Here is a 16,831-nt window from a genome sequence, read left to right as displayed (position 1 = left end):
ATTTTGGTTCCTGGATACCTGGCTGTTTGCCAGTCCTGGCCATTCACAGGAAACAGGAAGTCTTCCGGCCGCCATCTTAGCTGATGGTGCCGGAAGTTCCTGTTCCACCATTTTGGTTACTGGATACCTGGCTATTTGCCAGTCCTGGCTGTTGTTACTGGGTGTCAGCAATAAAAATATAAATATAAATATGCCCAGCAGCCAGGGTGGCTGTATGTGTGGGGCACTATGTGCGCTGCTACCTCCGTTCGTTTTTGTGCACCTCCCCCCACCCCCGTGTGCAGGCGCTTGTCGCCCTGTGTGTTATTCCCTGTATTATCGCCGCAACCGGAAGTGCTTGTGCGGCCACCTTTCCTCCGTTACCGGAAGTGTCCGTTCCGCCATTTTGGTTACTGGTATCATGTGTTAGTCTATGCCTATTTTAGGTAATGGCTAATTCCCCACACAGGATGTAATATTGGTTATTTTAGCTACTGGCAATAGTCCCTGTGTAGCAGTCACCATCTCTGGTTGACGCTGCCAGGGACACTTTACAAAAAACATTTTATCACCTATATTACTGTAAGTGGTCAAAAACTATGTTTACTAAAAGTTTTATTTACTAAAAATTAATCAAACACCATGAGGCCATAAAAAGCAGGAAACAAATACAGTTTTCATTTTTCTGCTGCTATATTTTAACTTTTCTATATAAACCCTTCTCAGTGTATATCATTACTGATATTTTAACCCTATATAATGAAAAACACCCTGGGGGAATCTTTTTTTTTTTTTTTTTTTCTCAACAAAAGTGGAGTTACGCTTTAAGGTATTGCGCAACAGGTAGACTATAATTTTAGGTTTCTTTTAATAGGCAATAACTGTAATTTTCCTACACCTAAATATTTGGGTTAAATATTGTAACATGCCGTCTTTGTATCATATTTACTGTAGGTGGGTTCACATTGTCTGTGCTGTGGCAGTCCCAGAAGCTCGTTTTGTAAATGTGATTGAGCGTCAACCAGTCGATGTCAGTGGTATTCCAGAGCAACGGTGGAAACTGGTAAGTGTCAGAACATTTGTGTTAGACTTTCAGTGGTTTTACAATGTAAAAGGAAGACCATAAAAGGAAATGTGTGAAAGCTGGAGATATTCACTAATGTTGCGTATTTTTTTCATTATAGAAATGCGTATTTTGCCGGAGTAAAATCCGCAAAGAGGTTGGTGCCTGTGTCCAGTGCTCAGTTGATCGATGTTCCACCTCTTTTCATGTCACATGTGCACACATGGCTGGCATTTCTATGAAGCCCGATGATTGGCCATATGTTGTATCAATTACCTGCTTCAAGCACATGGGTGCAAATCAATGTGTGAGTGTTGATTTTTTAAGTAGATATTTTATTTTTGTTTTTGTTGTTTTTCTTAATGCTGTTCATCCCGTTTTTGCAGAATACGGTTTCTAGAGAAGTCTGTGTTGGCCAAACTGTAATAAGTCGAAATCGGAATGGCCTGTACTATCGATGTCAGGTGATTGGATCAGCTACACATATTTTTTATGAAGTCAATTTTGATGATGGCTCCTACAGTGATAATGTATATCCTGAAAATATTATGGTAAGGCTGAATGATTGTCATTGTTTTTGTTTTTGTGGCTTTTTTATACAGGATGTTATTGAAAATTAAGAACTTAACCAGTTAAGCCCCGGACCAATATGCAGCCTAAAGACCCAAGGTGTTTTTACAGTTCGGGACTGCGTCGCTTTAACAGACAATTGCGCGGTCGTGCGACATGGCTCCCAAACAAAATTGGCGTCCTTTTTTCCCCACAAATAGAGCTTTCTTTTGGTGGTATTTGATCATATCTGCGGTTTTTAGTTTTTGCGCTATAAACAAAAATAGAGCGACAATTTTGAAAAAAATGCAATATTTTTTACTTTTTGCTGTAATAAATATCCCCCAAAAACATATCTAAAAAATTTTTTTTTCCTCAGTTTAGGCCGATACGTATTCTTCTACCTATTTTTAGTAAAAAAAATCGCAATAAGCGTTTATCGATTGGTTTGCGCAAAATTTATAGCGTTTACAAAATAGGGGATAGTTTTATTGCATTTTTATTAATTTTTTTTTTTTTACTACTAATGGCGGCGATCAGCAATTTTTTTTCGTGACTGCGACATTATGGCGGACACTTCGGACAATTTTGACACATTTTTGGGACCATTGTCATTTTCACAGCAAAAAATGCATTTAAATTGCATTCTTTATTGTGAAAATGACAGTTGCAGTTTGGGAGTTAACCACAGGTGGCGCTGTAAGAGTTAGGGTGCACCTAGTGTGTGTTTACAACTGTAGGGGGGTGTGGCTGTAGGAATGACGTCATCGATTGTGTCTCCCTATAAAGGGGATGACACGATCGATGCGCCGCCATAGTGAAGCACGGGGAAGCCGTGTTTACATACGGCTCTCCCCGTTCTTCAGCTCCGGGGAGCGATCGCGACGGAGCGGCTATAAACAAATAACCGCGCCGTGGTCCCGGATCGCTCCCCGAGCGGACCCGACCTCCGCATGTAACGGGGGGGGTCCCGATCGGACCCCCCACCCACTAATAGGCAAGGACGTACATGTACGCCCATGTGCCTGTACGTGCCATATTGTGGATGTATATGTACATGCGGGGGTCGGGAACTGGTTAATCATCATTAGGAGCTCTTTCCTACAGCAAGCATCGCTACAATATACTATCTATTAAATGTAACGATTTATTATGAGTATGTAAGGATTATGTTTTAAATAAGTAGTGTAGAAATACAAACGGTCAAGAAGAATGAAAGTTTTTTGGGAACTTACTCAAAAACTGTCCCTCAGATGGTACTTGACTCCAGCGAAACTGGCCTCATTTGGTCTCAATGTCAATGACATGTGTTGGAGATGTAATTCAGCCAAAGGTGATTTATTTCACATAATGTGGAATTGCAATTCTCTCACACCTTTTTGGAGGACTATCTTCCAAATTCTATCAGACATCTCGAACCAACACATTGCCCCCACACCTGACCTAGCGGTCCTCAATCTTTCTATAGATTCAGTACCCCCTATTGCCAGGCATGTGACTACACACATATTATTAGCAGCTAGACTGTCTATAACTAGACTGTGGAAGTCAGATAAAATTCCCTCCATAGAAAACACACTTGACTTGGTGAACCTTCAATATGGATATGACATGACTATGGCGTCTAGTGGTGGATATTGGATTAGGGGAAAAAATACTTGGTCACTTTGGGAAAAATGGAATGGAGCTATGAAGTTTCTTTGACTTTGTTCTTAGTTCATAGTGTCATGATATGAAGGCAAGTTTAGCCGTGTGAGCTCTCATTTATACATGTTGTTTGTCACCTGTGACATACCTCCGGGAAGGTAAAGAGATCCCAGTTGGGTTCCTGGGGGTATGGTATTGGTGACTCCTGTGAATGTATTTATTACAATGTATTTATTAACATATGATTTGCGATCTAGATTTTCCTGTTAAATGATATTTTAGCCTTATATTTGTATTTTGAAATGTCAACAAATTTCTGTAAACAATGTACAATGTACACATTGTCTTTCAATGTTTATGATAAACTCAATAAAAACTGATTGATGGAAAAAAGAAGAATGACATTTTGAATACAACACATGAAATCAACTTGGCCAATTTTACTTCTCCCGTTCCCTTTTTTCCAGCTTCCCTGGACGGGTAAGTAGACCTCCCCTTCCAGGTGCGGTGCGGGGCATGGGTGCTCCTCTTGGGATGGTTGGCCCTGCGGGGTTCCCCACCTTCCTGTCTGACCCCTTTTCTGTACTGGCTGTGTCCCTTCTCAGATTTCCCCCGCTGTGCTCTGTGGACTGTTTTCGGTTTTTCTGCTGTGCAGTACCTGATGGGCTGCGTGCCTCATTTGTGCCCTTCTTGCCCTGGCGGCTAGTGGCTTGGCCTGTTCTGTGTATGAGTTGGGGCTTTGTTCACTTGTTTTTTCTCTGGCAGACAATTTCTGTATAGTCTTTTGCTGCCATAAACAGTGACCATTTTCTTGTAGCCTGGCAAGCACCCCTGTGTATTTCTTTGGGCCTATTGTACTTGGGCTTTAAGGGCGGGACGTGCTATGGCAGCCATATCTTTGGGGTCTGGCACTGTTTCCATCTCTAGCAGCTGCTCTGTGAACCTAGCAGTGGCCATTTTTACAGGGCTGGTGGGCAGGGATATGGCACCCATTTTCTTATAGTTGCCCAGGATTCCTGACCGCAGTGTGTGCTTCATGTGAATCTTCAGTCTGCCTCGCCTTCTGTGAGACTTCTGGCCTCTCTGATGGTGTCTGGTGTGGCGAGTCTTGGTGGGGTATTCCTCCTCTCTGCTGGCCTGGTGTGCTTGGTCCTTTGGGGGTTCCCTTGCGCCTGGTGGGCTTCCCTGGTGGTGCCTTCTTTGTGGGTCCCTTTTAGAGATGGAGTGTCAGGATCAAGTCTCCCCACCTAAATCCTCCTTGAGGCAGTGGGTCCCTCTGGGTCCTCTGTTCCCATTGACACTGATGGGGGTCATGGAGTCATTTGTTTCCCAGGTGGGGGTGGAGTTAGGGCGCTCTCTCCTTCTTCGGCCTCGTCTGAATCTGCCACTGCAGATGCGGTCCAGCTTGTTCTCAGCAGCTGCTGTTGCTCATGAAAAGGCACTGGTAGATGCACTTATCACATTATTTACAAAGAATGGGAACGGCCGCAGTGGGCCTTTTCGGTCCCAAAACGCATGGCAGTACGGTACCTCTTTGAGGAAAGTTTCCTGAAGAAATGGACATCTCCCCAATTGTGGACCCCCCCCCCCGGTCTCCAAGTTAAATAAGGTAACCACGATTCCGGTGGAGGGCCTCCGGCTTTTAAGGACCCCACTGATAGGGCCGAGGTGGTCCCCCGGTCCATGTTCACGGTGGTGGGGGTCACTATTGTGGCCAATATTGGCCACGACCCTGGTTTTAGATGCTTTCTGAATGGGCTAAATTGTTGCACCGAGAGTTGGAAAAGCAACAGGCTTCCCCGGTCTGCGTGGAACTGGCAGACCAGTTGGTGCATGGCCTTAAGTATGTCTATGACACGGCTCCTTTGCTTTATAGAGCCTCAGTATCTGCTGTGGTGCTCCGTCGCCTGATTTGGCTAAATTGCTGGTCTGCGGACCAGGCATCTAAGAAGGCTCTGGCAGATTTGCCCTTCCAGGGGGAGAGGCTATTTGGAGCCTTGCTGGATGACATTATTAAGAAAGTTACTGGGGGTAAGAGTACGCTGCTCCCACAATCCAGAAAAGGTAAGGAGCCACGCTGGAGGCCAGGGCCCTCCTTTTACGCTCAGAAGCGTTTTTTTCGTCCGGGTCCGCAGGTAAGCGTTCCCAGGCCGACAAGGTGCCCGCTGAGGGACAGAAGCGTCCATTGTTTCGCAAGCCTGCGAGCAAATCTACGGTGTCATGAAGGTTTGCCCCCACCCGACTCAGTAGGGGTTCCCCTTCGGGAGTTTGCAGCTCGGTGGACCGCCCTCCTTTCCGACCAGTGGGTTTGCGAAGTGGTGTCATCAGGATACAAGATAGTTTCTTTCTTGTCCGCCAAACAGTTTTTTTCCCTTCAACCCTCATCTTCTTCCGGCGCGTCGGGACACCCTGTTTGGAGCAGTGCAAGTCCTGCTGAGGTGCGGGGTGTTAGTACTTGTGCCGTTGCCGGAAAGGTTTCAGGGATTGTACTCCAATCTGTTTGTAGTACCAAAGGATGGGGTCCGTCCGATCTTGGATTTCAAGGCACTCAACTGCTTTGTAAAGGTACAAAGGTTCAGGATGGAATCAGTTCGCTCTGTGGTCGCTGCACTCCAAACCCGGGGGATTTTCTGGCATCCTTGGACATCAAGGACGCATACTTGCATGTCCCCATATGTGTCAGCCATCAGAGGTTTCTGCGGTTTGCGGTCGGGGACGACCACTACCAATTTGAGGCTCTCCCTTTTGGCCTGGCATAGGCACCAAGGGTTTTCACCTTTGCTGAGACAGCGAGGAATCGCAATTGTGGGTTATCTGGAAAACCTCCTGAGAGCAGTTTCTGCCTCAGAATTAGAGGAGGATGTGGCGATAGTCACTCTTCGGGAGTTTGGTTGGGTACTGAACTTCCAGAAGTCGGTGTTTCTGCCGACTCAACACTTTGGAGTACCTGGGCTTGATTCTGGACTCCTCAGAGGCAAGAGTTTTCTTTTCCCTTTGGACAAGCTGCAGACTCTTCAGGCTGTGGTGAAGCTGTTAGCGTCCCACAGGTGGTCGTTACTGCGCTTTTTGCATGCAAGTCCTGGGTCTCATGGTGGCCACTTTCGAGGCGGTACCGTATGCTCAATTCCACACTCGAGTCTTGCAAAAGGAGATTCTGTCCAAATGGGACAAGTCTCTGTTGTCTCTGGATTGTCGGATTCGGGTGAGCCACCTAGTCAGGGAATCCCTGGTCTTCAGTCCGGGAGGTCGTTCCTTCCTATTCATTGGACAGTGATCACAACGGACGCCAGCCTGACCGGTTGGGAGGGAAATTGGGGCATACAGTCGGCACAGGGTCGCTGGACGCAGGAAGAATCCCGCCTGCCGATCAATGTGCTGGAATTTCGGGCGATCAGGCTGTGCCTTTCCAAATGGTCACGGAGGCTGCAGGGACGCCCAGTCAGGATCCAGTCGGACAATGCCACGAGCGGTGGCATATGTCAACTATCAAGGAGGAACGAGGAGTTTGACTGCAGCATTGGAGGTCGCTCACATCCTGCTGTGGGCAGAGCGGCGTGTGCCAGCTCTATCGGCCGTGTACATTCCGGGGCGTAGAAAACTGGCAAGCTGACTAGGGGAATGGTCGCTACATCCGGATGTATTTTGACTCCTTTGCCTCAGATGTGGCACGCCAGACGTGGATCTCCTGGCTTCTCGACTCAATCGGGAAGGTATTGAGGTTTGTGGCAGATGCTTTGGTAGCTCCATGGGGGCATTATCAGCTGATTTTTGCCTTCCCCCCCCCCCCCCGCTAAAACTTCTCCCTTGTCTGCTTCGCAGAGTGGAGACGGAGGGGATTCTGGTGATTGTAATTGCCCTAGATTGGCCTCGGCATCCCTGGTACACCGACATAGTTTGGATGGTGGCGGATGTTCCTTGGCGACTGCCGATGCAAGAGGACCTTCTGTCGCAAGTTCCTGTACTTCATCCTGCTTTACAGTCGCTGGCTTTAATGGCATGGTTGTTGAAAGTCAGGTGCTAAAGGACCGAGGTCTGTCAGATTCATTCATCTCCACCATGCTGAGGGCACAGTAGTCATCTTCTCGGAAGATTTATCATTGCACGTGGAAAGCCTACATCTCTATGTGCGAGGAGATGGGGTGGCATCCGCGTACATATTCAGTTTCCAGAATCCTGCTATTTTTGCAGTGGGAGTGGATCAAAAACTTGCCTTAAGCACCATTAAGAGTCAGATATCGGCCTTGGCTGTCTTTTTTCAGCGACCCCTGGTGGCTCATTCATTGGTGAGTACGTTTGTGCAAGGGGTTCGACATGTGGCCCCTCCGGTTCGACCACTGCTGGTCCGTGGGATTTAAATCTGGTGCTCTCGGTGCTTGAGAAACCGCCGTTTGAAAACATAGGGGAAATCCCCCTATTGACACACTCTCAGAAAGTAGCCTTTCTGGTGGCGATTACATCTGCCAGGAGGGTTTCTGAGTTGGCGGTCTTGTCTTGCAAGTCTCCCTACTTGATCCTCCACAAGGATAAGGTGGTGCTACGCCCGCAGCCTTCGTTTCTCCCAAAAGTCATTTTGGCGTTTCATCTAAATGAGGACATTGTGCTTCCATCCTTTGTGTCCTCGGCCGTCGCATCCTAAAGAGGTTGCTTTGTATTCCTTGGATGTGGTCCAGGCTCTGAGGGTGTATCTGTCTGCTACGGCTCCATTTGATGGGTGAAACCCGCCGTGATGGGTGAAGATTGGTGCTGTCTGAATTTCAGCAGAAAAACCTGCGGCGGGGACAAAGGTAAGAGGAAAAGGAATCCTAAGAACAATCTTAAGGAACTTTTTCTAATTTGGAGTAAGGTGTCTTTTCTTTTTCCACCACTAGAGGGAGAAAAAATCTGAGTTGACTCGCCACGCTCTAAGCAGTGTCAGATCCTATGCACAAGCACACTTCCTCCGCTGCAGAGCTCTGCCATAGATGGCCACCGCTTCTCCCCTCCAGACGCTGGGTAAGACACCACAGCTCAGGCAGTAAAAGGCAGGAGGAGGCTCCCCTCGCCCCAGGACAGCTGCCCTAGGTTGCACGCATGGGGGCACGCTTTATCGGCGGCAGGGGCGGAGGAATAGGAGCAGGGTCGTGAGCGGGCACACTATTTTGAAACATGGCGCTCAGCACCCATAAGGGGTCTCAGAGCTGGCAGACCCGTCCTGGGGACACAGCAGTATTTTCGGGGGCACGTAAGCTCTATGTGGTTGGAGGGGCACTCCCAAGAGACACCTACTTCTTGCATGAAACTGTGTGTTTAAGTTGCATACCTTATGTAGATTGCTAAACTGAGCACAGTAGTATATACACTTTGGTACCTTGGCTTGTTGCTTAGTAATATGCCTTCCCTTTAGAAAGAATTCAGGGACTAAGAAAGACAGGGGGCTCTTGCCGTACCTTCCTCTCCTGTAATTTCTGACACACCTGTACAGGAGGAGCCATTACCACCATCAGGATTAAAGTAGAGTTTCCATCCCAAAAGTTTTTTTTCATTATTGTGCTCATTAGACCTAAAAAATAAAAAAAAATGTTTTACTCATCTGGAAATGCCTGTTGCTATGCAGTCCCACTGCCTTTGGAATCACCTAAGATCCTGACATCATCTCCCTCTAATGCTCCTGGGAAATGTGTGTCATCATTTCCCAGGATGCAGTGCGCTACCCAATTATCACTCCCCATCCAAGACTTCCAGGAAGTAAGTGCTTGTGGGCTTCACAATGCCCACAAGCAAAATGACAACGGTGTGGACATAGTTTTAAAAAAACTATCTTTTTTGATTAACTATGCGGAGCGACGGCGGATTGTAAAATAGTAAGTGACCGGATTTATATTATAAAAACGCATGATGAAAGGACATACATTTAAAAAATGCTAATTGTGGTTGGAACCCCGCTTTAACTACTTCCCCGGTGGCACCTGGGTCTGCATATGTCACTGAGAACACTTTGGCCACAGCCCTGGAAAACTTAGAGGGGAGAATCGCTACGCTAATCGCAAAGTCCTCGCAAAAGGACAAAAAGCGAAGCAGATCTCCTTCGGTGGTTTTAGATCCCCTTTCAGAAAAATCTGAGGAGGAAAAGGATGAGGTAACACCTGCAGAGGACAGGGATGAGGAGTCAGATGGATCAGGGATATCAGAGGAACCCTTCTCTGCTTCCCAGATGCTAAAATCACAGGTACAATGTTATGCTGAAACAGTGCGTACTGCATTTAGGTTGCCCTTTTCGGAGTTAACTGAATCACATGTTTCCTCCCTGGGTTCATTAACCACTTAAGCCCCAGACCATTTTGTTGCTAAATGCCCAGGCCAGGTTTTGCGATTCGGCACTACGTCGCTTTAACAGACAATTGCGCGGTCGTGCGACGTGGCTCCCAAACAAAATTGGCGTCCTTTTTTCCCCACAAATAGAGCTTTCTTTTGGTGGTATTTGATCACCTCTGCTGTTTTTATTTTTGCGCTATAAACAAAAATAGAGCGACAATTTTGAAAAAAATTCAATATTTTTTACTTTTTGCTATAATAAATATCCCCCCAAAACATATATAAAAAAATGTTTTCCTCAGTTTAGGCCGATACGTATTCTTCTACCTATTTTTGGTAAAAAAAATCGCAATAAGTGTTTATCGATTGGTTTTGCGCAAAATTTATAGCGTTTACAAAATAGGGGATAGTTTTATTGCATTTTTATAAAAGAAATTTTTTTTACTACTATTGGCGGCGATCTTTACTACTATTGGCGGCGATCAGCGATTTTTTTCATGACTGCGACATTATGGCGGACACTTCAGACAATTTTGACACATTTTTGGGACCATTGTCATTTCACTGCAAAAAATGCATTTAAATTGCATTCTTTATTGTGAAAATGACAGTTGCAGTTTGGGAGTTAACCACAGGGGGCGCTGTAGGAGTTAGGGTTCACCTAGTGTGTGTTTACAACTGTAGGGGGGTGTGGCTGTAGGACTGACGTCATCGATCGAGTCTCCCTATAAAAGGGATCACTCGATCAATGCAGCCACCACAGTGAAGCACGGGGAAGCCGTGTTTACATACGGCTCTCCCCGTTCTTCAGCTCCGGGGAGCGATCGCGACGGGGCGGCTATAAACGAATAGCCGCGCCGTCGTCCCGGATCGCTCCCCGAGGTAAGCCGCACGCAGCGGAGGGGGTCCCGATCGGACCCCCGACCCGCTAGAAGGCAGGGACGTATATATACGCCCATCTGCCTGTACGTGCCATTCTGTGGACGTAAATAGGCGTGCGGCGGGCGTTAAGTGGTTAAAATCCCTGCAGGGTGCATGCTCCTTTGCGGTTCATCCGTTATTAAAAAAGCTAATTTAGGCCGACTGGCAACATCCAGATAAGCGTTTCTCACCTTCTAAGAAGTTTGACATTCTTTATCATATGGAGGAAGAGTTTTCCAAAAAAAATTGTCTGCCTTTTGTAGCTGCAGCCTTTTCTTGTATAAATAAAAACCTCACTTGTCCGGTGGATAACGTGCAAGTGTTTAAAGATCCTGTGGTAAAGAAATCTTTACTAAAATCTTCCTTCCTTTTGGCTGGTTCAGTTGCACAACCCTGCTGTAGCAGCAGTGGGTATGTGTCAGGTCCTCTAGGATCAGGTAAAACAGGGGCTGAAGGATCTGCCTCCGGAACAAGTCAAATTGTAGTAGAATTTGCCTAAAGCCTTATGTTTTACAATAGATGTTATGAGAGATTTGATTCAACAAGCATCTCGCCTCACACTCCAGCTGGTGTATATGCGCAGAATTCTTTGGCTAAGGCATTGGTCAGCTGAGGCACCATGCAAAACATTTTTGGCCAGTTTCCCCTTCCAATCTTTTTGGGGGAGATTTGGAAAAATATAAACCAAAAGTTATCTAGTGGGAAGACCACTCTATTACCAGAGAAGAATAAAAACAAGCGGCCTTGTTTTAAACGTTCTCTCTCCCCAGCTCCTGGTAAATCTACCTCTAGCCAGTGGTGATGGCATTTTCAGCCAGCCACAAAGGTTAAAGAATACCAGGCCCAGAAAAACAAGAAGCCGTGGGGTTCAAAAGCTATCAAGCAACACCCCAAAGCCTCTTTATGAAGAGGTGCACCCGCTCAGCCGAGTGGGGGGATGGCTTCGGCCGTTTTCAGCGGCATGGCAGACAGAAATCCAGGACAGGTGGGTAGTATCCACAGTATCCCTAGGGTACAAGCTTGTATTTCGAGAAGTCCCATCTTCTCAGTTCCGAAGCTCAAGGATCTCCAAAGATCCACTAGAAAGAGCGTCCTTCAAAGGATTGGATCACTTGCTGTCTCAAGGGGTACCCCTAAAGGAGAAAGGTTCAGGTTTTTATTCAAACCTCTTTGTGATTCCAAAACCAAACGGAGACGTCAGACCCATCCTGGTTCTAAGATCTCTAAATCAGTTTCTGAACATTCGCCATTTCCGAATGGAAACTATTCGATCAGTGGTCGCCACCCTACAAAGCGGAGAATTAATGGCGTCAATAGACATCAAGGATGCATATTTACATGTGCCTATGCATCCTGCTCACCAAAAGTTCTTAAGGTTCGCGGTAGAACATTGCCACCTCCAGTTTGTGGCTCTGCCCTTTGGTGTGGCTACCACGCCCCGGGTATTTACAAAGGTACTAGCCCCTCTGTTGGCAAGTCTGAGGGCACAGGACATATAGATAATGGTCTATCTAGACAATCTACTCGTGATAGATCAGTCAGAGGCAGGATTAGATCATGCTGTGCTCACCACAATAAAATACCTGGAGCATTTAGGGTGGATTGTAAACCTACAAAAATCCTCTCTACAAGCCCAAAGAAGGGTAGAGTATTTGGGCATGATCATAGACAAAGCTCAAAGCAGGGTATTCCTACCAGAACCAAAGATCAAGTCGCTAAAGGACCTGATCCACAAGGTCAAAGCAAATAAAAGACTGTCTATTCGTCTTTGCATGAGGCTATTAGGGAAGATGGTAGCCTCTTTCGAGGCTGTCCCTTATGCCCAGTTTCATTCGAGACTACTTCAAGGCAGTATTTTAGCCGCCTGGAACAGGAATCTACCCATGCGCCTTAAAAGGTATGCCAAAGATTCAGTTGGTGGTTTAAAACCAAGAACTTTCGGAAAGGGAAATCCTTTCTCCCAGTCACCTGGAAGGTGGTTTCTACGGATGCCAGCCTAATGGGCTGGGGAGCAGTTTTAGAAGAAGATTCAGCCCAGGGAATCTGGGCCAAGACTGAAAGGAGCCTGCCCATCAATATACTGGAGATGCGGGCAGTATACTTAGCCCTCATAACCTGGGGACACAGGTTACAGAGCCACCCAGTTCGGATTCAATCTGACAATGCTACTGCAGTAGCTTACATCAATTACCTAGGAGGCACCCGAAGTCAGGGTGCTCAAAAGGAGGTGAATCGGATTTTGGCATGAGCAGAAGATCATGTTCCTTGTCTCTCTGCAATCTTCATTCCAGGGGTAGAAAACTGGCAAGTAAACTACAGTAGGTGAACCCGATTTTGTGTCAATCTCGCTCTCTTTCTCGGCGAGATTGAGCACCTACGAGCCCCATCGCGGGAGCCAGCGCCGAGCTGGCTTGCCGCGATGGAGACAGAGCCGTCATAGAAGCGACGGGAGATCCGACTTGGATTCCCGCCAATTCTACACGTGTGCGGCGTTTGTTATGAATCCTGAGGGGGTCCTCGCAAAAGGACAAAAAGCGAAGCAGATCTCCTTCGGTGGTTTTAGATCCCCTTTCAGAAAAATCTGAGGAGGAAAAGGATGAGGTAACACCTGCAGAGGACAGGGATGAGGAGTCAGATGGATCAGGGATATCAGAGGAACCCTTCTCTGCTTCCCAGATGCTAAAATCACAGGTACAATGTTATGCTTGTGTTTACAACTGTAGGGGGGTGTGGCTGTAGGACTGAAGTCATCGATCGAGTCTCCCTATAAAAGGGATCACTCGATCAATGCAGCCACCACAGTGAAGCACGGGGAAGCCGTGTTTACATACGGCTCTCCCCGTTCTTCAGCTCCGGGGAGCGATCGCGACGGGGCGGCTATAAACGAATAGCCGCGCCGTCGTCCCGGATCGCTCCCCGAAGTAAGCCGCACGCAGCGGAGGGGGTCCCGATCGGACCCCCGACCCGCTAGAAGGCAGGGACGTATATATACGCCCATCTGCCTGTACGTGCCATTCTGTGGACGTAAATAGGCGTGCGGCGGGCGTTAAGTGGTTAAAATCCCTGCAGGGTGCATGCTCCTTTGCGGTTCATCCGTTATTAAAAAAGCTAATTTAGGCCGACTGGCAACATCCAGATAAGCGTTTCTCACCTTCTAAGAAGTTTGACATTCTTTATCATATGGAGGAAGAGTTTTCCAAAAAAAATTGTCTGCCTTTTGTAGCTGCAGCCTTTTCTTGTATAAATAAAAACCTCACTTGTCCGGTGGATAACGTGCAAGTGTTTAAAGATCCTGTGGTAAAGAAATCTTTACTAAAATCTTCCTTCCTTTTGGCTGGTTCAGTTGCACAACCCTGCTGTAGCAGCAGTGGGTATGTGTCAGGTCCTCTAGGATCAGGTAAAACAGGGGCTGAAGGATCTGCCTCCGGAACAAGTCAAATTGTAGTAGAATTTGCCTAAAGCCTTATGTTTTACAATAGATGTTATGAGAGATTTGATTCAACAAGCATCTCGCCTCACACTCCAGCTGGTGTATATGCGCAGAATTCTTTGGCTAAGGCATTGGTCAGCTGAGGCACCATGCAAAACATTTTTGGCCAGTTTCCCCTTCCAATCTTTTTGGGGGAGATTTGGAAAAATATAAACCAAAAGTTATCTAGTGGGAAGACCACTCTATTACCAGAGAAGAATAAAAACAAGCGGCCTTGTTTTAAACGTTCTCTCTCCCCAGCTCCTGGTAAATCTACCTCTAGCCAGTGGTGATGGCATTTTCAGCCAGCCACAAAGGCTAAAGAATACCAGGCCCAGAAAAACAAGAAGCCGTGGGGTTCAAAAGCTATCAAGCAACACCCCAAAGCCTCTTTATGAAGAGGTGCACCCGCTCAGCCGAGTGGGGGGATGGCTTCGGCCGTTTTCAGCGGCATGGCAGACAGAAATCCAGGACAGGTGGGTAGTATCCACAGTATCCCTAGGGTACAAGCTTGTATTTCGAGAAGTCCCATCTTCTCAGTTCCGAAGCTCAAGGATCTCCAAAGATCCACTAGAAAGAGCGTCCTTCAAAGGATTGGATCACTTGCTGTCTCAAGGGGTACCCCTAAAGGAGAAAGGTTCAGGTTTTTATTCAAACCTCTTTGTGATTCCAAAACCAAACGGAGACGTCAGACCCATCCTGGTTCTAAGATCTCTAAATCAGTTTCTGAACATTCGCCATTTCCGAATGGAAACTATTCGATCAGTGGTCGCCACCCTACAAAGCGGAGAATTAATGGCGTCAATAGACATCAAGGATGCATATTTACATGTGCCTATGCATCCTGCTCACCAAAAGTTCTTAAGGTTCGCGGTAGAACATTGCCACCTCCAGTTTGTGGCTCTGCCCTTTGGTGTGGCTACCACGCCCCGGGTATTTACAAAGGTACTAGCCCCTCTGTTGGCAAGTCTGAGGGCACAGGACATATAGATAATGGTCTATCTAGACAATCTACTCGTGATAGATCAGTCAGAGGCAGGATTAGATCATGCTGTGCTCACCACAATAAAATACCTGGAGCATTTAGGGTGGATTGTAAACCTACAAAAATCCTCTCTACAAGCCCAAAGAAGGGTAGAGTATTTGGGCATGATCATAGACAAAGCTCAAAGCAGGGTATTCCTACCAGAACCAAAGATCAAGTCGCTAAAGGACCTGATCCACAAGGTCAAAGCAAATAAAAGACTGTCTATTCGTCTTTGCATGAGGCTATTAGGGAAGATGGTAGCCTCTTTCGAGGCTGTCCCTTATGCCCAGTTTCATTCGAGACTACTTCAAGGCAGTATTTTAGCCGCCTGGAACAGGAATCTACCCATGCGCCTTAAAAGGTATGCCAAAGATTCAGTTGGTGGTTTAAAACCAAGAACTTTCGGAAAGGGAAATCCTTTCTCCCAGTCACCTGGAAGGTGGTTTCTACGGATGCCAGCCTAATGGGCTGGGGAGCAGTTTTAGAAGAAGATTCAGCCCAGGGAATCTGGGCCAAGACTGAAAGGAGCCTGCCCATCAATATACTGGAGATGCGTGCAGTATACTTAGCCCTCATAACCTGGGGACACAGGTTACAGAGCCACCCAGTTCGGATTCAATCTGACAATGCTACTGCAGTAGCTTACATCAATTACCTAGGAGGCACCCGAAGTCAGGGTGCTCAAAAGGAGGTGAATCGGATTTTGGCATGAGCAGAAGATCATGTTCCTTGTCTCTCTGCAATCTTCATTCCAGGGGTAGAAAACTGGCAAGTAAACTACAGTAGGTGAACCCGATTTTGTGTCAATCTCGCTCTCTTTCTCGGCGAGATTGAACACCTACGAGCCCCATCGCGGGAGCCAGCGCCGAGCTGGCTTGCCGCGATGGAGACAGAGCCGTCATAGAAGCGACGGGAGATCCGACTTGGATTCCCGCCAATTCTACACGTGTGCGGCGTTTGTTATGAATCCTGAGGGGGAAGTCCCCGCCGGATTTTAAATAAAAATCCGGCATGGGTCCCCCCCTCAGGAGCATACCGGACCCTTAGGTCTGTTATGGGTTGTAAGGAGAGCCCCCCTACGCCGAAAAAAACGGCGTAGGGGGTCCCCCTACAATCCATACCAGACCCGTATCCAAAGCACGCTACCCGGCCAGCCAGGAAGGGAGTGGGGACGAGCGAGCGCCCCCCCCCTCTCCTGAGCCGTACCAGGCTGCATGCCCTCAACATGGGGGGGTTGGGTGCTCTGGGGCAGGGGGGCGCAATGCGGCCCCCCCACCTCAGAGCACCCTGTCCCCATGTTGATGAGGACAGGGCCCCTTCCCGACAACCCTGGCCGTTGGTTGTCGGGGTATGCGGGCGGGAGGCTTATCGGAATCTGGGAGCCCCCTTTAATAAGGGGGCCCCCAGATACCGGCCCCCCACCCTAAGTGAATGAGTATGGGGTACATCGTACCCCTACCCATTCACCTGCAAGAAAAGTGGTAAAAACACAAATAAACCACACAGGGTATTAAAATATTTTATTTTTCTGCTCCGGAGGCCTCCCCTGTCTTCTTTATTAGCTCTTTTACCAGGGGAGGCTTCTTCTTTGACGTCTTCGGGTGGGTGGGGGCCGCCGTCTGGTTCTCTTCCACCGCCGGGGGGGGGGTCGCTTTTAAAAAAGCCCCCACCCCCCGGCGGGTTTCCTCCGGCGTCTTCGGCGGGGCTCTTCTTCTTCCGCTATCCCGACGGGTCTTCTCAACTCTCCGGGGGTCTCCTTCTGTCTTCGCCGCTCTCCGCTCTTGACTCGTCGCACCCCGGTTCTTCGTCTCGCTGTCCGGTGTCTTCTTCCGTGCTTTACGTCTTCTCCTTCCGTGCTGTGATGAGTTCTTCTTCCGCGCTGTGA

At 47.6% G+C, this 16,831-nt stretch overlaps 1 protein-coding gene across 2 annotated transcripts in view; it reads left to right on the top strand.

Moving 5' to 3' along the window:
- KDM4B (lysine demethylase 4B) overlaps positions 1–16,831 on the top strand; it is a 609,325-nt gene that overhangs the window by 504,305 nt on the left and 88,189 nt on the right. For both annotated transcript variants that reach the window (XM_040322534.1, XM_040322533.1), the window contains exons 17-19: positions 934–1,042; positions 1,164–1,349; positions 1,429–1,593. In XM_040322534.1, the coding sequence (XP_040178468.1) occupies positions 934–1,042; positions 1,164–1,349; positions 1,429–1,593 (460 nt within the window). The remainder of the gene's footprint in view (positions 1–933; positions 1,043–1,163; positions 1,350–1,428; positions 1,594–16,831) is intronic.

Source organism: Rana temporaria, chromosome 1 (genome assembly GCF_905171775.1).
Source record: "Rana temporaria chromosome 1, aRanTem1.1, whole genome shotgun sequence".
Lineage (NCBI taxonomy): Eukaryota > Metazoa > Chordata > Amphibia > Anura > Ranidae > Rana > Rana temporaria.
This window is presented reverse-complemented; position numbering and strand designations above follow the sequence as displayed.